Consider the following 27024-nt stretch of genomic DNA (forward strand, 5'->3'; position numbering starts at 1 on the left):
TAGCAACAGGTCAGTCTCAACACCCACCACTTATTTTTAAAATTATACTGAGTGAGTCACATTACTAGATATTAAAAACATTACATACTATATAAAAACAAGGTATGACTCACTTGTATTCTGAAATATGAAGCCATAAAATTCTTATTTAGGCAAATCTCTTCTCTTTCTATTTTTTCTTTTTGCTGTTTTACTTGGTTTGGACACAGGGTCTCTCTATGTAATCTTGGCTAGTCTGGAACTCACTCTGTAGACCAGGCTGGCCTCAATCTCATAGATATCCGCCTACCTCTGCCTCCTGGGTGCTGGAATTAAAGGTGTATGTATGCCACTCTGTCCAACAGAAACTGTTATAATATCGTGAAGAAATGCTCGTGGCATGCTAAGCCTGAAGAGTGTGCTATAAACACAGATATGTATAAACAGAAAACAGGCTGACTACTTGAACAGAACAACAAAACCTTATCCTTTATTAAACCTGAGTCTATGGTCTGAGAAGAAACTGAACACTGGCTGCATCCTTCAAACAGGGAGAGAAGGAGCCCCCCCGATGGGCTGCAGTGTCAAACAGCACCCCTAAGCTATGTAGGGACTCTGGGACACGTCTCCATTCCCAAGGCCATATGGGCAGGAGAGGAATCTAAAAACCAGAAACGGGGTGGCGGGGGGAGTAGGGGTGGGATGGTAACTATCCTTACCAAATCACAGAGCACATCTCAACATGTATGGCAAGTATCCAGAATGAAAACAAAATAAAGACATCAAAGGTCCAGTGTTATGCAGGCCTCCAAAGATGCAAAACTGTGAGCATGGGGGCACATGTTACATGTCCCACATACTCAGGAGGCTGAGGCACAACGTGACCAATCATGGGGCTTCAAGCTCTTCAATAGATTAGTCCATGTATAGATTTATAATTTATGAATTATACAGTGAGATTACTTAGTGGGTAAAGGTGCTTGCTACCAAGCCGGATGACCTGAGCTCAGTCCCTGGTACCCAAGTGGTGGAAAGAGAGAACTAACTCTTATAAATGTCCTCCTATTGCTGCATGTGCACTGTGGCACACACATGTGCACACACAGAGATACACACACACACACACACACACACACAAACACACACACGTGCACACACAGAGATACACACACACAAATAAACACACAAAAGTTAATCATTTGATGGGTTCCTGGAAGGTTGTGAAAATTTCGGGGGGAGAGGGGGACTCCATTGGATGAAGCATGAGGTTGGGGTGTGCTTGAAGTATGTGTTCTGCCTCTGGCCCTTCCTCTTTCTTCAAGCTTGCCTGGCTGCTATAGGATGAGCAGCTTTGCCCCACCACGTGCTCAAGCCGCCATGTTGTCCTGATTGGGCCAAGTGTGAACTGAAGCCTCTGGAGCCATGAGCTGCCCTCCCCAAAGACTGGACAGTGAGAACGGTTGTAAGGCTGCTGTCTAGGAGATGTCTGCCTGAAAGGCAGGACTCCTACATATAGTACAGAGCAGGTAGGACACAGGGAAGAGGGCCCGTAGGACAGGGGATCGCTGCCATTGAGAAAATTCACATAAAGCAGGTTCTGAGAAAATGAACACCCTACCCCTGCTTACCCTGAAAAGCAGGGCAGGGCTACATACATCCAACTCAAACTGGCAAAGCCAGGGAACACTAGGAGCTGTGTGTTTTCCACACTGGCTCATAAAGCCTACAGTCCTGTGACTGTGTCTGTTCTAACTGATGAGAGCCTTAGCCACACACCCACAGCCAAAGAACACGCTCTGCAACTCAGGTTACCCTCCCAAAGTACAAACCTTCAGATCCAAAGTCCACTTCAGTTGCATGAAGACATACAGAACAGAGAATCACAATGTCTAGACACTGAGGATCATGGGAGCCAGAAGGGAGCTGCAGCTATGGAAGGCCAGAACCAGAATGGCCCTGCAGTGCTGGATGGAGCTGGAGCCAAGTAGGGTAATACGCATTGGTAATCCCCGCACCAAGGAGCTAAGGCAGAGAGGTGGCACGTTTGAGGCCAGCCTGAACTACACAGCAAGAACCTGGTCTCAAAGGTATATAAATATGGGGCTGGAGGGCAGAGGGGCCCAGGCAGTGGCCCACACAAGCACGAGGGCCCGGGCTCAAGCCCCAAGCATCACTACGTGACAGCACATGCCCACACTCCCAGAGCTGGGGAGGTCGGGCCCAGCACATGCCCATACTCCCAGAGCTGGGGAGGTCGAGCCCAGCACATGCCCACACTCCCAGAGCTGGGGAGGTCGAGCCGAGAAGCTCCCTGGGGCTTGGTGGCCATTGAGTCGAGCATAATTAATGCCTCCAGGTCAGTGAGAGAGCCCTCAAAGGAGGCGGACCTCATTCTTGAGGATGATACCCAAGCACCCCTCTGGCACACACGCACACGGGTGCATGCAAGCCCATACTCACACAAACACACATACACACACGCACAGAGTTATGCAGATTCAGAAATAAACAGATGGTAGTGTGTGGTTCTCAAAGGAACCTGAGCAGAGTCAGGGTGGATTTCACTGTTCACCTGTTCAGAAGCTGTCGGGCCCACTAGAGCTCTGCTCACTGGGCCTACCTACCCCCCAGGCCCGCCGAGTACAAGTGTGCAGACGTGAACAGGACTCTAAACAGGCTCCCCTGCCTGCACGCTGGCTCTCATCGGACAGCTGATGGAGTATGCCCACTTTAGTTCTAACCAGGCAAAATTTTCAGGTAGATTTGTTTTTCTTCCGAGGGCTCGTGTTAGCTATGACTCTCACGTATCTTCCCAGCCCCACTGATCTCAAAGCTACAGCCAAATCGTGCTGAGAACTTGATGTCTCCCTCAAACCTTTACCAGGGTTGTAAACTCCTGATTTAGCTCCGTTTAGAGGGAAAATGGTAAGAATTCCAGCCAGGCCCACCACGGCTGTGAGAAGCAGCTATCAATAGCAACAACTCCGGGCTTCCCATTGGAAAAGCACCGGGAGGGCTTTAAAATAAAAAGGGAAACAGCATTGTTATGCTGGGCGGCGGCCCTCCCGAGACGTGGGAACTCCCCAAGAGACACCTCTCACAGAGGGCAGAACCTGCATGCTGTCGCCAGGGCACCCTCCCTGTCTTCCCTGGGGCCCTGAGAGGCTAATGAGGTCAAAGCCTGTTTTCACCTTTAGTCTCTGGAGGGCAGGAGAGGGGCGTCTTTTATAGAAGTAACATTCCACTGTAAGCACAACTTCGAGGTGGCCAAGGAGGAAGGGCCCTGTCCCACGAGCCCTTGGCCTTTGGGGGCTATCATGAAGACAGTGGGGTCTCTCACAGGTTATTGCACCACAAAATTTTAAAACTAATTGCAACCTCAAGTGATCTCCAACTCCATGCAGTCATACATGAAAATCAGAAAGATCAAATTACTAGAAAAATACCACAGACAACAGTTTAAATCTCTGAAGTCAGGCATCTGAGTGGTCTCCGGCACTTCAGTGCCTGTCCATCTCTGGACTCCAGTGTTCTCATCCCTGGGTTAAATCTGGAGGGAATGAGAGCCCTAAGCCAACGGAGCAGCGGCTGGATTAGGACACGGGGCAGATCACAGTGAGTTTCGGGAAGGTGTAGCAAGCAGACAGGCCCAGAGGCATGGACGCCCAGCAGACCAGTCCTCACACACTCACTGCTTGGCCCAACGTTTCTCACGTTTCTCAGCCGCACCCTGATGACGTCTGGGGCCATCCACTCCCTGTTGTGGTGGCCGTCCTGTACAGGGGGATTAGCGTGGCAGGCCTGCTGCTCTCCTGTGGAAGTTTTCACTACAGGCTTCTTGACTGGCGTCTGGGAACTGGTAAGAGAGGTTCACTGTGCCCAAAGCATGCAAACAGGACAGTCTGTGCCAGGCAGGGCCAGCCTACCTCACGCTATATCAATGCATCAAACTGAAGATCCTGGGTACGTGACAGAGCTGCTTGCCTCACAGGAACAACAAGCCTTGGAACAGGGCGCTTGAAGCGCAGCAGTTTCCCTGGCCTCTGGATTCTCTGTGAGAACTGTTTGTGAAGAGCTGGGATCATGCAAGTGCCTGTAATCCTAGCACTGGGGAAGCAGAACTGGGAGAACTGTCACAAGTTCAAGGCCAGCCTGGTCTATAAAGTGAGTTCCAGGCCAGCCTGAACTACAGAATAAGAGCCTCTCTTCAAGAACCATCGGTGACGTGTGTGTGTGTGTGTGTGTGTGTGTGTGTGTGTGTGTGTGTGTGTGTGTGTGTGTGTGTGTGTGGAGGGCCACACCTGTAACTCCAGCAGGGCAAAGGCAGAGACAGGGAGATTATAAATTTGAGGCTTGCCTGGACTACACAGTGAGACTGTCTCAAAGAAACAAGGGCTAGGACTGTGGTGTAGGTCTGTGGCAGAATTTGTCTAGACACACAAGGTCTTGGGTTCAATCCCAAACCCTGAAAGAAAAAAAAAGCAAAAAATTTCTTTAATATTTCCATTTTGATAGTAAAAAAATTAGCATAGGAATAAATTTATTTTGTTCATATTTAGTGGTGAATATTAATTTTTAAAAATGCCTGCTATGGTTTAAACATTCCTAACAAAATTCACAGTGAAATTTAATTCCCACTGTGAAGAGTGAAGAAGAAGTCACTGAACTGTGCTCTATGGAGGTGGAGCCCTAACCCAGGGGGGGGGGGGGGCTGCAGCTCTGTAGAAAAAGAGGAAAAGAGGAAGAGGCCTGGATAGGAGCATCTGTCTCACGGTGTGATGCCCGGCACCCCCTGGGTGCTCGCAGAGTTCTCCCAGCAAGAAGGCCTTGCTAAGCATAGCTGCTCATCCTGAACACCCCAGCCCTTAACTAATAACAAGAAATAAGTCTTCATGCTTTACAAACCAGTCTGCGGTAGTCAGAGCAACTGAAAACAGTGTGCAAGTTTGTATTTCATGAGATAATGAGAAGAAAGGGAGGCTTAAATATAAGTCACAGAAGGATATGTAAGAAATGCAAAAAGGAGCATTGTATCACGTTGTGTTCTCTGTGCTCAGCGTATGGGGTGCTGCGGACCGAGCCCAAAGCTGTCTGTGTGCCAGGCAAGCACTCAAAGTGAGCTACAGCAACTGTGAAAAGGTGTTCAGCTTTTGGAAATTTTCATAATAACTTTTTGGAAAACTGTGAATTGTGTGCTTGTATGGGATGAAGATGCAGGTGCCCGTGCAGGCCAGAAGAGGGCGTCTGAGCCCTGCCGCTGGAGTTACAGACAGTAACGAACTGCCCAGTGTGGGTGCTGGGAAGCAGACGTGGGTCTTCGGCAAGAGCAGCAGGCACTCTTCACCACTGAACCATCTCTCCAGACTCAATGCTTTGAAATTGTATTGAAGTTGTGTTGTATCAAAAATAATAAAACGCAATGGGCTTTGAGTAGCCAGGGAAAACCTTGAAAAGGTCACAAAGTTGGAGAACTCAGTTTACCGACTTCAAAATTTAGTGCAGAGCTATAGTAACTGAGCCACAGAGGTCCTTCCACAAGGACTGACACACGATGACAACCAGCACAGAGAGTCCAAACATAGGTCTGTCTTTCATGGCCAGGTCCATCTCAACACGGGTCTGAGTATACAAGTGGTGCTGAGACAACTGGAGATAGACAAGCAGGAGAACGGATGTGACCCTACCTCACAGAGCACACTCAAAACACATCACACACCCAACACGACAAAAACTCTAAAAAGAAAACATGCGTGCACATCGAGCATAGGCTTGATCCGGCAATGGTCTCTCTTTTCACTGTTAACACTTACACCAGAAGTACAAGCAACCTAAGCAAAAATCAGATCTACTGGGGGCTGGGAGACATCCAGGCAGGAAAGGGCTTCCTGTGAAAGCCTCAGGCCCTGAGTCTATATGCCAATACCTAGCACACACGCGGTGGCATGTACCTGCAGTCCTAGTCCTGGAGAGACCAACCCGGGAACTCTAGAGGGTCACTGGCCAGCACTGTAGTCTCCATGAACGGGTGAACTCCAGATCCAGTGAGACCCTGTCTCAACCACCAAGGTGGAGAGCAAATGAGGAGGACATCTAACTTCAGCCTCGGGCCTCCAAACACAAACACAAATGCCATTCCCCAACCCGAGACAGACAGACAGACAGACACACACACACACACACACACACACACACACACACAGAAACTGAACTTCATCAAAAGTAGAACCTTTTGTACCTCAAAGGTCACTATCAAGGAAGTGGAGAGTAGCCTACAGAACAGGAGAGGATATTTGCAAATCACATACCCAGTGAGGCCCCTATGCCTGGACTACATAAAAACTGTTAAAATTCTACAACAAGAAGACGAGTCAATTTAAAATGAGCAGATGCTATGAACAGGCATTTCTCCAAAGAAGTCATATAAATGACCGTAAGCACAAGAGAATGACAGGCAGCGGCAGGCGGGGTCACTGGGGAAAACAGGGATACAGTGCCCACATGTCCTAGGATGGCCAGGATCCAGAGTGCAGACGACGGCAGAGCTCTGAAGACGGGGACTGGAAACCGTATACAGCGCTGGCTGGCTGGCGCAGCACTGTAACCTTTGGGAATGGGTCTGGTGTGTCCTCTGCAAGTTACAAGAGAAATACCACATGGCTCAGCAATGCCACTCCTCGATATAACGCCCAGGGAACTGAAAACACAGGCCCCCACAAAAGCCTGCACTTGAAAGTCCAGAGCAGCATGTTCAGTACAGCTAGACATTAGAAATAATCACAGCTGCCATCCATTGGTGACTGGGTGAATCGAACATGGTGCAGACACACAATGAAACAGCCAATGAGAGAGTGCCTGCTCCATGCTACGGCTTGGGGAAAGTGCAAAAAGACACTCGGTGGAAGAAGATGGACACAAAAGGCCTGATCACACCAGCAAGAAGTGTCCAGAGCAGAACCAGAGAAAGGAAAGAGGTGAGCAGATGCTGCCCTGAGCAGAGATGACCAGTGACAGCTACTGACTATATCTGGAGAGTGGTAAAATGTTCTAGAATTAAGATAGGAGTATTGATGAGAATTACACAATTCTGAATAAGCAACAACACCCCCACTGCCCGAATTTTACACTTTAAAAACACTGGATATACAGTCTGTGAGTTACTATCAACTTAAATGTAATGACGTCACACCCGGGAGCCGCCCCCAGGAGGACTCTGTGCTGCTGTGTACAGACCACGCAGCCCTGCTTTGCCCTTTCCAAGGGTTACAGGAAAGTACCTGGAGCTGACCTGGGCTTGGCACAGGGTCCAAACATTTGCTAAAGAACTGCTGCAGATACTTCAGGGCTTGGCTGGCTCCAGGCCACGGGGTGGAACACACACAAGAAGGCACTGTCTTATCCTAGGGAGTGTACACTGGCTTCTCAGAGTCCATACAGGCTTCTGAGTCTGGTATGCTCAGAGAATGGGCCTAATGGTTCTCTGGGTGAAGAGCACCTTGAGATTCCTTTCTATCAAACTGTGAGTTGGCCTCGAGCGTCACCTGGTAGGACATTCACTCAGCTATGTATCTGGGTGCTTCTCACGCAAGCAAAGGATGCTCCTATCCTCATCGTGTCTGTTTAAAGCTCACTGAGCTCCCACCATGAAACAACTTCCAAATAGTCTCCAGCAAAGAAAGGGTTAGACGGAAAGCCCACCACGTCCAGGCAACCAGACCTTTCCCCTTATGGCACGTACGAAAATATGAGCCAACTAAATGTCAGACCCACTCTGGTGGTTAAACAGCAGACCTGGCCTGTACTCCATCGCACTGACAGAATCCAAAGACCAAAGCAGACAGGCCTTCCAAGAGTCATGGTGCCCCTGCACAAGTGTCATCCTAGGAGGGGACGCCTGCAGTGGGAACATAATACAGGGGATCTGCTCCCGGGGAAGAGAAACTGCGGCCCACCCTTCCCCAACTAAGCAGTTTCAAGTTGAAACCTAAAGGATGAGCAGGGCAGGGCGTTAGACTGACAGAGATAAGGAGGAAGACTGCCAGGCGGGGCTTAGGACATGGCTTGGTTGGCAGACTACCTGCTTCACAAGCTTCAGGACCTGAGTTCAGATCCCCAGAGACACTGTGGAAAGCCAGACATGGCAGCATGTGTCTAGAGCACAGCCTGGGTGGGAGGCTGAGAGATGGGAGGGATTGAAGGGCAGATACAGGAAGATCTTCGAAGTTCACTGGCTAGTCAGCCTAGCCATATGGATGAGCTCTGGTTCAGAGAGAGACCCTGCCTCAAAAAACAAGAAGTGGACAGCAACGGAGGACAGATACCCGAGGGCCATCCTTGCCTATACACGCAAATATGCACACAACACACACCCCCACAAATACATACGTGCATATACAACACACATAAACATGTGTACACAACACACACACACACACACACACACACTCACACACTCTCACACACTCACAGATGAAGAGTTCACAGAATAACAGGGAGAGTAAAACCTGTTCTAAAAAACTGAAGGGAAAGTCCTTCAAGAGAAGACTTGCACAGGAGACAGGCCAGACACCAGACAGCTGTGACAGGCATTCGGGGAAGTGTGGCGTTACCCAGCAGGCCCTGGAAGGGCAAGACCAGGCTGGATGGTAGTGAGACTAGAGTCAGGGACACAAAACAGGACATCACTTAGCATCCCAAAGGAGATGGCAGTGGGCTGATGCAGGCAGATCCAGAGGAACACTTCTTACAGGATAGACTTGTTAATTTGCTGTCTGAAGAGGGGGCAGGATGCCACTGGTTTCTGGTCTGTGAACTTAGCAGACAGCCCACGAGCTTCCTACGATACTGAAAGCTATAAGAAAAGCAAGATGGGTGGGGTAGGCCAGCACACTCCTGACTCTGGCCTGAAGTAGATACCTTGCTTGCCAGGGTACCCCACACCAGGCCTTGCCAGCACCCACACTCTGTAATGGCACACTGCCTGGGCTGAGCCACCTTACCCTGGTGCTTTCTCTGGGAGAGCCACCTCAGTTGACAGTGGGCTGAAGACAGGAATGCTGACGTCATAGCCCTGCCGGTAAGTCCAGGTAGAAAAGCCGCCACCAGCCAACAGCGCCCTGCAGAGAAAAGACTTCGGTAAACATTTGAGCAAGAAAGGTCGGTAAACATTTGAGCAAGAAAGGTCGTCGTGATAAACGCCATGGGAAGGGATGGCAATGACCGAGTCTTAATAAACACAACAGACAATATGAGAGTCCCTGTGTCCCTGTGCTTGAGAAACACTGATACAACCCTAACTCACAGTGCACCACCCGGGCATCAGCTGCTTCCATCAAATAACGACAGCTTTCCTCCACTGCCTAGAGCCTTCCCTTACTTTGAAAAAATTGAACTACATTTCTATTTTTTGGTGTGTGTATATAGATGTGTGTGTGTGTGTGTGTGTGTGTGTGTGTGTGTGTGTGTGTGTGTGTATTTGCACGTGTGCATGCACCACAGTACATGAGTAGAGGTCGGAGGATAAGTTGTGAGAGTCTGTGCTCTCCATTCACCATGCGGGTTGCAGGACAGAACTCAGGTCATGAAGCTTGGTAGCAAGCCCCCCTTACCCACTGAGCTATACTGTCAGCCCCTGTGTTACCTCCTTCGGACACCACGCGCCTCCCTGGAAAGCCTTATCCTTTTTTAAAATTTCATTTTATTATTTTTAATGTGTATGAGTGTTTTGCCTGCATGTATACCTGCAGAGGCCAGAAAGGGCATGGGATCTCCTTGGGTTAGTTATACAGACAGTTATAAAGAACAGCCATGTGGGTGCTGGGAATCAAACCCAGATCCCCCGGAAGAGCAGCCCGTGTTCTTAACCACTGAGCCAGCTCTCCAGCCTCCATACCTTTATTCTCGACACACCCACAGCAACAGGAGTAATGGCAGGTCTGCAGGAAGACTGGGTATCATTTCTCACCCTCTCCTGGAATCTCACGAGACTACAGACAAGAAAAGCAGTGGTAGCCGGCAGGTACCACATCTCACACCAATCAGCCCAGACTCTCTGGTCCCTGCACCAAGCAGCTCTCCCTGTGCCCTGCCAGGGCTGTGTCGCTCACACAGCCTCCAGCAGCTGCCACCGCCCCTCCCGGCGTGGGTCTTATTAATCCATTCCCTAACTGGGAAACAGGGATGGGCCATGTACTAGAGCCTCTCTTGGAGTCTGTGGGCACCAGCACGCTTTCTCCCTAGTTAGAAAACACCCACCACATGGTTTTAACTGGGTCCGGCAAGTGCCGTGATGACACTTCACCAGACAAAGGGAGCAGGTGTGGGTCACACCACCCTCGGCTGTCTTCTCTCCTAGGGCCCCAACCCATCCACCGAAAGCACTCTCTGGGGTGATTTTGCTAGTTGCACATGCCTCGGAGTCTGCGCACAATGTCTGAACTGAGAAACCACATTTTTCTTCTCAATATTGATTGCTACCAATCCCCTCCACACCCTGACGACAACTTATATTCCCTTCTAACGTGGCCAGTCTAAGTTCAGAGGTGTTCAAACCACCCCTGGAAATTCCACTCTGTTTGCTTAAGCACTCTGAAACCAAGAACTGCCAAGTGGGGTAACAAGCAGGCTCAGGACCTCTCCAGCTTCCTGTCTACTACTTCTAAGACGCGGTATAACTATCCTCAGTACCAACACACGCTCTGATGTTTTCCTGATTAGCATGCAGCACTGAATCCATCCAGCATGAACTTGGACGGGTTCCATGGCTGTGATGGCAAGCAGACCCTGCAGGGCCCAGGGCTGCTGTGCAGAGAAACAGACGTGAGTGCTACAGACAGGCACCAGACAGCACAGGCAAGCCAGCATTGTAGGTGACGAGACTGTTACTGTCCGCCTACAGGAAGGGGCAGGGCGGGGGTGGGGGGTGGGGGTGGAGTTGCAGAGCATGCTTCCTTTCTCACATCAACCTTCACTGTTATTCCATTATTCTGTTGTGCTGGCCCCAAACACGTTAATATGTTGCAGAAGTGTGGGGCAGGTGTGCAGATACAGTGGAGAAGTGTGTCTGAAGCAGGCCTGTGTCATGTGTACACACACACACATCATCATCATCATCTCTGATTGTGATCTCAAAAGGACCTTGATGGTGGGAGGTCAAACTGTCCTCAGGCCAGGCCTGTACTGAGGATCCCCCCCTGTAAACCCTAGCCTCTTCAGCCCAGCTTCCCATGGCATTACAATACAGTGCCAGCTGCCCTCACTTCCCAGGACACATGTTTCACATTGACTGCAGGGAAAACTTCTGAGCAGGGCATTCTGTTTTCCCATCACAGATCCCCAAATTGGAGCTCAGTTCTGCAAGAGATGGAATCGAAAACTTGTGGTCAGGAAGTCTGAGTTAATGATCCTACCGACTGGCAGGCCAAGGGGTCGATAGGGAAGGTCTCCAGCATGGAACTAGCCAGGGCTCCCTGACTCTGGGACGCCTCCTCTGTCGCCAGCACCGAGTCTTGCTCCCACCGCCCTCCTGACTCCCATGCACGCAAGGAGCTCACAGGCCTCCTCCTATTGCTGAGCATTCAGAGTGCCAAACAGAGGTGCCCAGTTTATCAATTTATTTAAAGAAGTATTGTTGAGCATGTTTCGGCATGGCACATGTCTCTAATCTCAGCACTAGGGAGGCAGAGAATGATGGGTATTTATGAGTTCGAGGCCAGCCTGGTCTCCTTTTTGAAACAGTGAGACTCTGTTTCAAAAACAAACAAACAAAACAACAATTAAAAAGAAATATTGTTGAACAGAGCATGGTGGTGTATGCCTGTAATCTCAGCTTAGAAATCTGCAGCTATAGATTGTGAGTTTGAGGCTAGTCTGTACTACAGAGAGAGAGTGTGTCTCAAAAACACCACCAAAAAAAAATACCATATGGCTGGAGAGATAGCTTTGCAGTTAGGAGTGCTTACTGTTCTTACAGCAGGCCAGGGTTCGGGTCTCAGCATCCCCAATTGTCAGTAACTCAAGTTCCAGGGGATCACATGCCCTCTGGCCTCCAAGGGAACCTACCCACCTGAGGTGCACACAAACGCATGCAGGCACACACATGCACACTGAAATTAAAATCTTTTCCTAAGTACTGTCAATATTTTACATATGGTAATAGTGTTGTAGTTAATGCGGAGATCCACACAGGATTGTCTGCACATGTAATGAGGTCTGGAATTTGCTTCTAGATAATTGGAGGAGGAGCACATTCTGAACAGCTGGGGCAGGACTGGCCAGGAGGGGATGAAGCTGAGAGTGGGTACAGAGTTCACTGTGCTATCCTCGATTCTCTTGTAGAGGATTTACGTTTCCCTAACAAGTTCAAATAAATGAATATAGACACCCACACCACTGCAGAAATATGAATAAGACATATTCAAAGGAAGACTAATAAAAGCCAAGGTAGTAATACTAGAATATATCTGAGAAAATGAACATTAGTTAAGCATCGAAGAGGTCTAATATGCTCCTACTAAAGTTAAACTGAATGTGGGAGGGTGTGCATGTATGTGCGTGTGCGTGTGCGTGTGCGTGTGCGTGTGCGTGTGTGTGTGTGTGTGTGTGTGTGTGTGTGTGTGTGTGTGTAAACTCATGGGGGCAAAAGGACTAGAAAAACAAAATAGTTGTGACAGTTTTAATTGTCAAGTTAGCACAATGTAGAATCACTTGGGAAAGGATTTGTAATAAGGAGTTTTCTAGATTAGGCTGGCGTGTGGGCATGTCTGGGGGAGAGGAGGTTATCTTAATTATGCTACTTTATATGGGAAGACCCAGCCACCAAGTAGGCGCCACTATTACTCCCTGGGTGTGGGTGTGGATTGTACAGAGTAGAGCATGCCAGCCGAGGAAACATGCGCCATTCCCTCTGCTCATCACTGTGGATGTGACTAGCTGCTTCACATTGCTCTTCGTGTCCTCGAAATGATGGGCTGAAGCCAAATAAATCCCATAAACCCTGTCTCCCCAAAGCTGCTCTGTCAGGGTGTTCATCAGAGAAACGGGGAACAAAACTAAGACACTATTCTAATGGTGAGGCTCGCGCGCTCGCTCTCTCTCTCTCTCTCTCTCATGAAACTGGAAGGAGCAGGCTGTTTAGTTTGATCCCTTACACACTTGCATACAGCTCAACTCTTGTGCAAAACACCTATGTGTCACATGTACTGTTCCTAAAAATTCTAAGAGAAATAGGAAACATTAGAGCAGCATAAAAGATACATTTGGGTTTTGGACTACAGCTCAGTGGTAGAGCACTTGCTTAGCACACAGAAGGCCCTGGCTTCTAATTCAGTTCAGATCCTTACATTTCTTTAAGCAAAATACCATATAAGCAGACAGGCAGTGGTGGTGCACACCTTTAATCCCAGCACTCGCAAGGCAGAGGCAGGTGGATCTCTGAGTTTGAAGTTAGCCTGGTCTACAAAGCCAGTTCCAGAATAGCCAGGGATACACAGAGAAATCCTGTCTCAAAAAACAAAATGAAACAAAATATCATATGAGCAAGCACATCCATGAATTTGGACTTCCAAGATCTAATCTAATCCACCTGCCTTCTAGTTCCAGAGCAGACATCCAGCTCCAGATGATGCTACTGTACACTCCTCCAAACACGCTAGCAAGGACAGAGGATAGAGACTTGGAAACAAGGCTATGACTCCTCCCACACAGAAAGCTACCAAGGCATCAGAGTGAAATGTACGGCAGCCAAGATGGAGGCCTGGTACATGCTGATGAGAACAAGCTCGCCTTCTGGTTCTAACACCCAGGCACCAACTACTAAAACGCCGACCGTCTTCTGCCCATTTGGCCCCTTCTCACATTTAACACTTGATTAAAAATAAAGGTCAGTGTCACCCACAGAGCATACAGCAAGATCCCAGCAGAAGCCAAGTGTCCCATTGGGCATGGTGGCACACGTCTTTAATCCCAGCACTCGGGAGACAGGCAGGCCACGGATCTCTATGAATTTCACAGCCAGCCTGGCTCCAGGCCAGCTGGGTCTACATCGTGAGACTATGAAATTTTTAAGTGAAATGTTCCAAACAGAACAACAGAACCGAGCCTTCCTAAAGCACACCCCAAACAGGAGTGCACCCCAACAGCTCCTCCCTACCCTCAGAACATCAGCAACTATTCGGGCCTCAGCGAGGGTCCTGGGCCCACATACACATAGCCTATTTCATTTTAACGCCGGTGGGAGCAATCATTCCCTTAACATTTATGTGATGTTAGTTCTCTCAGTTCTACAACCTTAGAATTTGGTTATCCTTCTTCTGCCCGTATTCCTCACACATTTCTGCTTTTCTAGGCGTCTATAAGAGCAGCTCGTCAGGAGGCCAGTCAGGGACAGCCTGGGGGAAGTGCTTGTGCAGACTTGTGTGGCCACACTGCCCTCTGTTGGCCACAAGGCTCTCTCTGCCTGTGTGGCAGCCACACTGCCCTCTGTTGTCCACGGGGCTCTCTGTGTGGCAGCCACACTGCCCTCTGTTGTCCACAGGGCTCTCTCTGCCTGTGTGGCAGCCACACTGCCCTCTGTTGTCCACAGGGCTCTCTCTGCCTGTGTGGCAGCCACACTGCCCTCTGTTGGCCACAGGGCTCTCTCTGCCTGTGTGGCAGCCACACTGCCCTCTGTTGGCCACAGGGCTCTCCCCTCTCTCTGTGTGGCAGCCACACTGCCCTCTGTTGGCCACAGGGCTCTCTCTGCCTGTGTGGCAGCCACACTGCCCTCTGTTGGCCACAGGGCTCTCCCCTCTCTCTGTATGGCAGCCACACTGCCCTCTGTTGGCCACAAGGCTCTCCCCTCTCTCTGTGTGGCAGCCACACTGCCCTCTGTTGGCCATGGGGCTCTCTGTGTGGCAGCCACACTGCCCTCTGTTGGCCATGGGGCTCTCTGTGTGGCAGCCACACTGCCCTCTGTTGGTCACAAGGCTCTCTACATTATTATGTGTCTTCCAGACAGAAAATCAAAACTGACTGGAGGCAGCCACTTGAAGCCTAGAAGGTTTAGATCAACCATCTGGGCAGACACATGACACAGTGTATATTTCCACAGATGATAATGTTAGCCTCTGAGAACACAGCTGGTCTCAAGATGAGACCTCTGTCAGTAACACTGATCTCAAGTTCAGCATCATCTAACAAGACTGTGGAATAAATAAAATCTGCTCACACACTCTTACAACACTCCTGTAACCTGAACACTGTCCTGAGCTGGGGCCAAACTTTCTGCTTTCCTCAAAGCTGTGAGCCAAACACTAACAGAGGAGGCAAGCGCAGCACCTCATTCTGGAACTTTCCAGGAGCCTTGGGCTAAAGTGAGTCAACTGATGCATGAAAGGGCAGAGAGGTGTAATGAGTGAGCTCGGCGTCAGGAGCATGACCGCTGGCCACCTCTCCCCACTTTGGCCTGTTTGGGAAGCTTTCCCAGAAAGGAGGAAACATGGGAGAGGTGAGTGGGGATGAGAAGTGAGGTGGAAAAAACAGGGAGAGGAGGGGAGGAACTGGCCGATCAAAACACAGGCAATGATGCCCTGAGCCCCCTGGCTGCCCTCACAGTACAGGCTTCGGGGACCTTTACACATCCACCCTTCTCTCCTCAGGAGCTACAGGACCACTTTTGGCAAGTGACCCCCAATTCAGAAAGCATGGATGGACAACCATTATCCTAATTGGCTTGGGAACTGAATGCTACACTTGAAACTAACACCAGCCCAGACTAGGAAAATAAGAGTTCTTCAAGCTGTCCCAGGACCCCAGCTCCAACAGCTTCCACAGTTTAACAGCTTCCGAATTCCTGTCTTAAGGAGAGAAATGCCTCAGAGGATTTTCTAGTTTAGTAAGCAATTCTGATCGTAAAATATATCCCAGCAGGTTCAGGGACCTAATTCCTTTATCTATCTATCTATCTATCTATCTATCTATCTATCTATCTATCTATCTATTGTAAGACAGGTTTCTCCCTGTGTAGCCCTGGCTATCCTGGAACAGGCCTCAAACTCAAAGATCCGCCTGCCTCTGCCTCCCAAATGCTGGGATTAAAGGTGTGCGCCACCTCACCTGCATCTAGGAACCCAATTTCATGGAAATAAATGATTCCTATTTAACTTACCTAATCCTCAGAAATCCATCATAGGACAGCCTCCCAAATGCTCACCTGTCTCTGGGGACATCCAGGGCAGTGTTGTAGTCTGGGGGACCTCCAGGCAACATGTTGAACAGCAGGTGATTTGTTCCTCGATCCCACCTATTGAGAAAGCAAACAATTAAGAGAGTCCACACTTGAACCCTGAAGAAATGAGGGTATGATGATGCTGGATCACATGTGCAAACAGCCCAAGCCTGCAACAACACCACCTGCTGAGACACAGGTGTAAGTGGCCACAACAGCAAGGCCTCCCAGGTGCAAAGAAACTTCTGAACACCCAAAGGGACAACAGGTTAAAAAAAAAATGGAAAGATGTGTACTTCCAGCTCATCTGCTACATCACCATTTCTGATCATTTAAACATAAAAATAAACCCAAAAACCTGAAACCCACCTAAATGCTCAAGAAGCAAAAGTAGGACTGGAGAGATGGCTCAGTGGTTAGGAACACTGGCTGCTCTTCCAGAAGACCCAGGTTCTAATCCTAGCACCCACATGATGGCTCACAACCATCTATAACTCCAGTTCCAGGGGATCCAATGCTCTCTTCTGGCCTGTAGGACACCAGGCATTCATGTGGTACACAGACATACATACAGGCAAAATATCCATACACATTTAAATAAGTAAAAATTTAAAAGAAACAAACGTAAACAAATTATAGGCAGCTGATTAAATATATACAGAATATCCATAAAATGGAATAGCACACAACCTTCAAAATTATATAAAAAAAGAATGTGAGGGGCTAGGGAGATGACCCAGTCAGCATAGTGCTTGCCGTACAAGCCTGGGGACCTGAGTTCAATTCTCAGCACCTTTATAAAAGCCAGTGCAGAGGAGCATGCCTGTAACCCCACTGCTGGGGAGGCACAGACAGGAAGATCTCCGGGCTCAATGACCAGCCACCTAGCCAAATGGGCAAGCTCCAGGTTCAGTGAGAGACCTGTCTCAAAAAAATAAAAAATATAAATAAATAAATAAATAGATAGATAGATAGATAGATAGATAAAATAAGATGGAGGGTGATAAAGACACCCAACATCAATCTCTGGCCTTTGCATAGACATTGTATGTGTGTGCATTCTAGTGCTCTTATGTGCACGCACACATACATACACACACACACACACACACACACACACACACACACACACCATTAAATTATTTGGAAAGATATTCACAATACATTATGAGAATTGAAGCTTCTTTGGAGTATGATCACATGATGCCATTCCTGGCCAAAAATGTGCATAATTATACACACACAGCAATTTCATACCAGAAACAAAAAAAAAAGACTGAATAAGCCCAGTGAAACAGTAATAGTGGTTACCTCTCAGAGGCAGAGGGTGGAATAAATCTTACATTCCTTTTGCTGAGCTGCCTTTCCAGGCTTTTCACAGCAAACGGGAATGACCTGAGTGCCTGGGGTAGACGGCTGTGCCTTTTAATCTACAAGGAGAAGTCTAGCAGGAGAGCTTCCCTTAGTTCTAAACTCCACGAAGCCACAGGCCGCCACAGCCGCAGGATGACAGCCCCAGGGCCGGCGTTCACAGCACAAACCTCCTGCTACACATCGGTCACTCACACACGTGTGAGCTGAAGCATCTGGGGGGCACATCAACAGGGGACACGCTCCCGTCTCTCCCCTTCCCTCCAGACCATCCCTTGGGCTCTGGCGGCTAGGTGTCAGGTACCTGGAAAGCTGGGCCAGAGCCTGTGCCGTCTCCTTGATGCGAAGGGGGTTCTGGTTCAGCACGTCGATGGAGGGGACGAAGAGGCAGGCCCGGCTGATGTCATCGGTGTAGTAGTCACTGTCTGAGATCGCCGTCAGCAGCTCGTTGTACTCCCGGGAGATGGTGCTGCTCACTGGGACACCCGCGTCGTCCACGTACTTTTTCAGGGGGTAGATATACACCTTGATTTTGTTCTTCGGGTTGAAGCCACAGCGGTAGACATCGAAACACGTGTGCATTCTACAGCTGAGGTCCCCCCGCTCCGGGATGGGGCTGGCAGCTGGCAGCCTGACCACCGGCACTTCCCGGATGCTGCGCTTCTCCACACCCCCGTCGCTGGAGGACTCGATGGAGTGGGGCCAGAACTGGAACACGCCTGTGGCGATGAGGCCCAGGAGGACGATGGAGAAGAGGGTGACGTAGTAGAGCCGGTGCTTGGTCTTCATTCTGGGGATGAGGGCGGGACCCCGGATGTTGTACTTGACTGACGCGCACATGACGACACAGAGAGCCTCTTCCTCACACACCTGGTCAACACAGACAAACGTGGGGAAAAGCAAATGTTTAGGATGGCAAGCAACACCCCGAAAGGATTGGATTGTTCAACTTTTAATACGTTTATTTAATTTCTCTCTCTTTTTTTTTCCCAAAACAAGGTCTCATATAGCGCAGGCTGGCCCTGAACTTGCTACATAGCCCATGATGGTCTTAAACCCCTGATCCTCCTGCCTCTGTGTCCCAAAGACTGTGATTATAAGCACAGGGCATCAAAATGACAAGGATTTTTGACACTGCTAATATATGCAAATATGTATTCTTACATATAGGATAAATTTAATATTTAATGCTATACATAAATATATAATATGTCATACACAATATAAAATTATAGCTATGCCCTATTTGTATTCATCTTTTAAATTTATCCATTTTCTGTATAAGTATTTTTGCCTGTATATATGTGTGTGCCTGGTGCCCATGGAGGCCAGAAAAGGACACTGTCTCCCCTGGAACTAGAGTTCCAGATAGTTGTGAGCTTCCATGTATGTGCTGGGAATGGAACATGGGTCCCCTGGAAGAGCAGCCAGTGCTTTTAACTGCTGAGCCATCTCTCCATCCCCAACCCTATGTATATCACTTTAAACATAAGCCAAAAAATGTTGGGCCCTGGGAAGAAGGTGCTGACCCAAGAAGAAAATTCTAAAACAAAATAACTACAGATACTTATTCTGAAACATTCACCTGACCTACAGTGATAGTTTACCTGGACCAAAATGATGCTTTGTAACTCTAAAATCAGTTTCCATTCACTCACTCACTAGGTACTATGACAGAGACAAGGCTGACCATACCTAGAGGAGCCTCTGGCCTAGCGAGGGAGAGAAGAGGAAGCCAAGGGATGCAGAGTGTGGAGCCGGGTCAAGGGCATCCCAGAAGAGCAGCCTCCATCTTTAAATCTAACGCATGTCGGTATCTTATAATGAAAGCAAAGGCTGGCCCATTTCACTGAAAAGTATACACGTGAACCCAGCAGGAGAACCAGAGTAAGGGAAAGAGGAGGGGGGACAGAAGAAAAGAGTCACTGTGGTCAATCCAGATGCTGAGAGCTCCTCCCATCCATGAATACTCACAGCAGCACTTTGCAACTCAAGAGCAGAAGCCCAGCCCCTTCCCTGCAAGTGCCCAGTCTGGCACTTACATAGAGGACATTCTGAGACTGTAAGCCTGGGTCCCAAGAAACCTCAGTCCTTGGGAACTCTTACTACACAAGAGTTTGAGCAACCAGTGGATGGTACCCTCAGATATCCACACTGTCCCCATCAAAGGCCACATGCTCATTGTCACTCTAAGCCACTGCGTTTTCGTGGTCAGTTACACAGCAGCAGAAAAAAAATCAGTAAACATCATGGGCTGAGACAGAAAAGAAACCGCTCAGTGCTCAGCAAAAAGGCAGGATGCTGGCTAGTCTTAGGTCAACTTGACACAAGCTAGAGTCATCTGAAAAGACAGAACATTAATTGAGAAACTGCCTCCGTAAGAGCCAGCTGTAAGGCATTTTCTAAATTAATGATTGACGGGGTAGGGTCCAGCCCATTCATTGTAGGTGCTGCCATCCCTGGGCTGGTGGTCCTGGGTTCTATAAGAAAGCAGTCTGAGCAAGCCATGGGGAGCAAGCCAGTAAGCAGCATCCTTCATGGCCTCTGCATCAGCTCCTGTCTCCAGATTCCTGTCCTGTTTCAGTTCCTGCCCGCATGGCATTTGATGACAAACTGTCATATGGAACTGTGAGTGAAATAGCCCTTTCCTCTCCAACTTGTGTTTGGTCATGGTGTTCTGTCGCAGCAATAGTAACCCTGACTAAGACAGGCACACTTGCCCTGCAGATCATAACATAAGGTGCTTACCAAGCCAGCTTCCCATAGCTCACGCCCAGGTGCTGTGGGCAGGACACAGCCTAGAGTGTGATGGATGAGCAGGATTGCAATGAGCCACACTGGCATTTCAAGTAGAAGCCCCAAACTACAAAGGGCCCCTTAAATACTGCTTTGCCAGAGTAACTTTGAGCACAGAGGGAAGTTATTGAAAAACCCAGAGGTTCTCAGCGGGCTTATCAGTCATTTTCACTTTGGCTAAATAGAGTGTCCCCCACCCCATCACCGCACACCCTGGAAGACTTTCCAGCCTTGAATATTGCAGTTGCAATCACTGCCAGTCCAGGTGGGAGGGAAATGTGCCACGGTCAAAAGTGATTTCACTCAAATCTCTGAGACCATGAACCAACGTATGCCCAGGAATCGGGACTAACATGCAGAAGTCTATCCACTTACGCTTAAAGATCATCATCTTTGGGATATATGTGTTAACCACTCCATAGATGCTACGTGCCTCCATAGCAGGAATAGGGGCTCCAGAGGCATCACCTCTCTGACACCCTAACAGTCACCGCACTGGCCCCAGGCCCGGTGTGTGCTATGGCTCTGCCTCCCCGGATGGCCCCCAGGGTTTGCAGAGAGGAAGAGTTGAGGCAGACAATGTACCCCACCAGCCCATGTGCAAACTTTCCCAACAAGCTCTCGCCGTCTGCCTCAATTCTAAGTCAGTAGTTACCAAACGCCACAAGGTGAGCACCCCAGGGGGACTCACGGCCCGCCACTGCAGCTCATCCTTGTTGGTCTAAATTAGACTTGGAGAACCCACCACTGAGCAAGGTGGCCAAGGTAGCTTACGGTACAGAGTCAGTCTGAGACCTTTGCTAACTTTAAACCAACTCCCTTCACACAATGGTTTTCCAACCTTTCAATTCACACTATGAAATCCACTTTTTGGCCAGAAGACCAGAGAGGCTGCCCTCGGACCTTCTCCACTCTCTCTGTTCCCCCAAACCCAATTCTCAGGGTCACCCCTAGCACTGCAACGGAACACCAGCTGCAACCTCCCCTCCCTACTGTCCACGCCTCCTGTGGACCCCACAGACCATCTCCCCACCTTGTAGATGCAACCCAGCCCCCAACTCAGGCAGACACTCCCTACTCGACCACAGGCCATGCCCCCCAGAAGACTAGGTAGGCTGTCCGGCCTTCTCCACTCTCTCTGTTACCTCAGTCCCAATTTCCGGGGTTTCCCCTAGCACTGTAACAGACCATCCTCCCCTGGCCTCCCCTTCCCCCGTCTCCAACACCAGCAAGCATTTCCCTTGCATACACCAGGAAAACAGGCAACACACAGCCAATGCGCTCTCTGAAAATCCAGAGAGGAAGCAGAAACCAAGGAATAGAACAGCTACCCAACAAAGACAAACCCAGAAATCAGCAGCTAGGCCTATAATCACCCCAAACCTAAATGCCTAGAAGCAAGAACACAATCAGTAACAGCCAGGGCAATATGTCTCCACCAGAGCCCAGCCATCCTACTACAGCAAGCCCTGATATTCCAACACAGCTGAAGCCCAAGAGGAAGACCTTAAAACCAACTATATGAAGATGACAGAGGTCCTTAAAGAAGAAATGAATAAATCCCTTAAAGAAATCCAGAAAAACACAAACGACTGCAAGAAATGAATAAATCCCTTAAAGCCAAGAAAAAACAAACAGTTGAAGAAAACAAATGAAACTGTTCAAAATCTGAAAATGGAAATAGAATCAATACAGAAATCACAAACTGGGGGAATCTGGAAATGAAAAACTGAGTAATGTGAATAGGAACTACAGAGACAAGTTTCACCAACAGAATCCAAGAGATGGAAGAGAGAATCTTGGACACTGAAGATACCATAGAAGAAATGGATACATCAGTCAAAGAAAATGTTAAATCTAAAAGGTTCCTGACACAAAACAACCAGGAAATCTGGATGAAAGGACCAAACCTAAAAATAATAGGAATAGAAAAAAGGAGAATTTCAGCTCAAGGCCCAAAAAATATTTTCAACAAAATCATAGAAGAAAATTTTCCTAACCTGAAGAAGGACATGCCTATAGCTTACAGAACACTAACACCTACAGACTGGACCAGAAAAGAAAGTCCCCTCACCACATAATAATTAAAACACTAAACATACAGAACAAAGAAAGAACATTAAAAACTGCAAAGGAAAAAGACCAAGTAACATATAAAGGCAGACCTATTAGAATTACACCTGACTTCTCAATGGAGACTCTGAAGGCCAGAAGGGCCTGGACAGATGTGCTGCAGACTCTAAGAAACCAAATATGCCAGCCTAGACTACTATACCCAGCAAAACTTTCAGTCACCACAGATGGAGAAAACAAGGCATTCCATGACAAAGTCAGATTTAAACAATATCTATCTACAGATCCAGCCCTACAGAAGACACTAGAAGGAAAAAAAATCCAAACCCAGGAGGTCAACTACACCCATGAAAACACAGGAAATAAATAATCTCACGCCAGCAAAACCAAAAGAAAGGACACACACAGCAGGCAGTGTCTGAGCTGGCTGACCTTCCACCCTGCTCTAGAACCATGGCCTAGTCACAGCACAGTGGGTCAAGACAGCCTGGTGAGTCCCCGCTTACCATCCGCTATGGGTACCATGTCTGCCTCTCTGTATGCGGCTAAGGACACCACCTGGCCACTGATAGGACAGAACTCTACCTTTCTCAGGAACTTGGGAACCCAGTTCTTTGGTACCATGAAAGCCAATCCCAGCCTGCAGGGGGTCAGTGCTGAGCTTATGTCTCAAAGGTGCCAGCCTCTCCCTGGTCATTCCATATTACCAGAGTGCCAGCCCCTCCCTGACCATTCCATATTACCACAGTGCCAGCCCCTCCATGGTCATTCCATATTACCACAGTGCCAGCCCCTCCCTGGCCATTCCATATCAGCAGAGTGAAGGGAGTGGACTCCCCCAGAGGCTGGCTGAGGAAGCAGTGTTATCTCTAGCCTTGAGTAACAACCTATCTAAGCTATCTGCCTCCCCAAACTTCCAATGGCTTCTTCAACACTGCCACAGCAGTCCTGATGCCTCCCCTCATTTACTGGAGGCCAAAGTCCTGGCTGTGGCTTCTACTAACATTCTGAGTTAGCTAACTCTCTCATTGGGAAACTATTATACAGATCAACTGCTTCAGTAGCACCCTCGGCCTCTACTTGGTGAAAGCCAGATCTCTAATAGTAACCACCAAGAGTATATCCAGACATTGCTAAATACCCCTGAGGACAATGAACTCACCCCAGGATGAGAACCAGTGGTTTAGGTCATGGCTGCATCCAAGCTTCAAGCCTGTCCAGCAGCACGTTAGGACCAGCTCCTGATATCCAGCTGGGTCATTAACTCTGGATCATGAGAAAATGTACCTGCCTCCACACCCTGTACATCCAGTTTTATAGCCCACCACTCCACATATTTCCCCCAGCTGCTGTTAGTCCACACAGCCAGGTCCTGCAGCCACAGACATCTGAAGACTCCCCACTTAGGGGAAGCTGCCATCAGAGAAGGTGGAGGCAGACCCTGAAGCAGACAAGATGTGCCGAGCAAAGCAGCTGCCCCAGGGGTGGCTCTGCACGGGCTAGCCTGGGCAAAGCAGCTGCCTCCAGGGATGGCTCTGCATGGGCTAGCCTGGGCAAAGAAACTCTCCTCTACCTCAAAGACCTGCTGCCAGGCCGGAGATTGGGGAATCCTAAGAATCCAAGTTCTCAGTGTCCCCAGCCTCTCCATCCCAGGATTTCTTCCCACTGTGGCCTTGACCACAGATGCCAAGGCTATGCCTTCATCTCCTCAGCAGTTCCGCCATGATGATGATTCAACTCTAATATGATCATCACATCTGCGTCCAGCTGCAGGACATACTGCCATGGAACCTCCCATGTTTCGTGATGTGCCCTGAGCTGGCATCTGGCTGCCCAGAACCTAGCATTCTCTGCTATGAAGGCTCCTAAGGAAGATGCCAAGAGGCAGCCAATGCCACTACCCTTCCATCACCACAGGCCATACTCTCTCAAGAGCTACAGCCACCATGCTGGGACTGCCTCCCTCCCACCTGAGCTCACCCCAAGCTGCCCCGGTAGGAGGTCCTACAGCTGTTCCGCTAGAGTACAGGGGTTCCTGATGCCTTGCTTTCCACTGCTGGAGGGGTCCTTGCTGCCATCTGAGGGTGAGCAAGAAGGTCTCAGGACATGTTCTCAGGGCTGCTTGCTAGGGCCACTTCTAGACCGACTAGCATGGTCTGCCAAACTGGGAAAAACAACATGAGCATAAGGAGCTGGCAGGAGAAGACTTCAGAAAACCCAGAGCGAAGCCAGAAAAGGGAACGGTGATGATGGAGCTGGCCAGATCACCGAGCTCCGCAAACAACTAAGTTCTGCTAAGAGTTCCGAAGATTCAGACAGAATATACTTCAGAACCAACTGACTGACAGGGAGCTGAGGCACGACAACGCCATACCAGCCTGGGCAGGACACTCTTCCTGGCTTATGGAAGCCTTCACAGGCTGGTTCAACACCCACCATCTACACCAATTCTGAGAAAGAAAGCTGAGGATGTGCAAAAGCACTTGAGTCAGAACAAACACCCAAAATAAAAGAAGTGGGGGCGCATGGCAACAGGGCTACAGCCCAGGGGCAGAGTGCTGGCTGAGCATGGCCTAGGTCCCCAGCAATACAGTAATAATAATAATAATAATAATAATAATAATAATAATAATCAGCATCTACATGGAAGCTCACAGCCATCTCGAACTTCAGTTCCAGGGGCTCTAATGCCCTCTTCTGGCCTCTTCAGGTACTGCATACACATAGTACACATGCATGTATCTAAGCAAAACACTTGCATATAAAATAAAAGTAATAAAGTAATTAATTAAGATTAAGAAAATCCATAACTAATTAATTAGTCCAGGCTGGTCAGAAACTTGTCATCCCACTCTCACCTCCTGAGTGCCAAGACTGCAGGCATGCACCCCCACCCCAGTGTATGGGGCTACTGGAGAGTCAATCCAGGGCCTCATGCATGCTGGGAACTCTACCAGCCGAGCTACATCCTCCACACAGCCCAGCCCTGCTGATAAGCCTGTGCTGAATCCCGCCTAAGGCATCCATCTAGGCTGAAGCCACAGTTCTTCTGTCTGCCCAGTTTCATACCATGACCTGGATCACAAGAAGACTTTCAACACAGACCCTACAAATTATCATCCTTCAAACCCATCAAACTCCTCCCCTCCAAAAAAAAAAAAAAAAAAAAAAAAAATGCTGGGCCCCTTCATCCAGCAGTGGAGACTGAGTCACTGGAAGTGACTGGGACACCCATCATCCACCATCAGGGTGAGACACCAGGTTCCTGGAATTGCTTAGTCCTAACACTGGCCGGAACCACCTTCCTTCCAAGCCCCAGGTTACAGCCAATCCACTCAGCACAACGTTCCAAGTCACAATTTTTTGTCCTCGTAGGCTTTTTGGAGATGTCCTGCCTGCTAAACTCCCACAGCCACCGCTCTTCTGGAAACAAAGTAGGCAAATAGACACAAACTCACAATGCACAACCTTGCCTGGCAGGATAATAATTACCGTTCCAGTGTGGCTAACTACCTCTAAAAACGTAGTCTAGTATAAAGATTTGACTATGGCATTACATCACAGTGAATACATTAAGTACCACTTACTCCACACATCTGCTTTACGCGTATACATTCACTCAGTCTTCATCTTCCTGACAGCGCTGTGTGACAAACTTCTGAACCTCCTGTGGTAGAGAAAAGTCAACAGCAAGGCTAAGAACCTCCAGGGTTCCACAACAGAACCTCAAGGCCGGGGTTCAGGGCCCAGCAGTCTGGTTCTTCAGATGACAACCCATCCACACTGGCTAGCGCAACCAGGAGGCGTCAGTCAGGGAAAGTGATGGCGATGAAAATCAACCGTGTGCTTTATTACCATGAATAGCCTTGAGCTCCGGAACACACAAAGTTCAGTTCAAGGACTTAGAACATTTGGTCGATTTAAAAAGAATTGAAATGGACATGTCCCAATCTCGACAACATCCACAGACCAGTAAGTGAAAGGGCCCTTCTAGACTGGCACTTCCTAATTAATGACACCAAGCCATTATTTGACTCTCAGAAGTGGACACTGTTGCCACCATCGGGAACGCATCTCCCAACTATCCTGAGCTCCCGGTCCACGCTCAGAGCCAATGGGTCGTGGGCCATCTTCCTCACCACGTCCCTGGAAGCCACCGGCCTGGGAGAGGCAAGGTGCAAGACCTCCCGGGGAAGATTGGAATCCCTCAGCGCCCAGTGAGAGCAGGAAGCGAGGCGCACGGGCCCAGGGGAGAGGGCACAGATGGGGACTCATTGCAAGCGCTCCTGCAGATCCCCGGGTTCCCCGAGCCCAGCCGTGAGGCCCGCCCGCCCGGCCCGCGCTCACCTCGGAACCGGCCGCCTCCCGCTCGGCCCCGCGTTCCGTCACCGGCTCTTGCCGCGGGCCGCGAGCCACGGCCGCCCGTGTCGGGTCGCGTGGAGACGGGAGGCAGCCGCCGGCACCCGGTCCGCGGGAGCCAGACGGGAAAGCGGCGCAGGCCTCTAGCTCCGGGCAGCTGACACGGCGCGCACTGCGCATGCGGAGAGGTCGTGCCGCGCCCCCGGCTGGACAGGAGGAGTCAACGCAGGCGAGCGTCCCTGCCC

General features: G+C 49.3%; 1 protein-coding gene across 2 annotated transcripts in view; it reads right to left on the reverse strand.

Annotated features, from left to right (window-relative positions):
• The window catches only part of Ext2 (exostosin glycosyltransferase 2), a 149683-nt gene extending 122659 nt beyond the window's left edge, over positions 1 to 27024 (reverse strand). Inside the window, exons 1-5 of one of the 2 annotated variants that reach the window (XM_006995920.4) lie at positions 26768 to 26987; positions 26008 to 26087; positions 17856 to 18421; positions 16166 to 16255; positions 8976 to 9092 (exon numbers count right to left, since the gene is read on the reverse strand). In XM_006995920.4, the coding sequence (XP_006995982.3) occupies positions 8976 to 9092; positions 16166 to 16255; positions 17856 to 18421; positions 26008 to 26016 (782 nt within the window). In that variant the 5' untranslated portion in view covers positions 26017 to 26087; positions 26768 to 26987. Of the gene's footprint in view, positions 1 to 8975; positions 9093 to 16165; positions 16256 to 17855; positions 18422 to 26007; positions 26088 to 26767 lie in introns of both variants that reach the window. The other variant, XM_076570120.1, reaches the window with a different exon arrangement.

Source organism: Peromyscus maniculatus, chromosome 4 (genome assembly GCF_049852395.1).
Source record: "Peromyscus maniculatus bairdii isolate BWxNUB_F1_BW_parent chromosome 4, HU_Pman_BW_mat_3.1, whole genome shotgun sequence".
Lineage (NCBI taxonomy): Eukaryota > Metazoa > Chordata > Mammalia > Rodentia > Cricetidae > Peromyscus > Peromyscus maniculatus.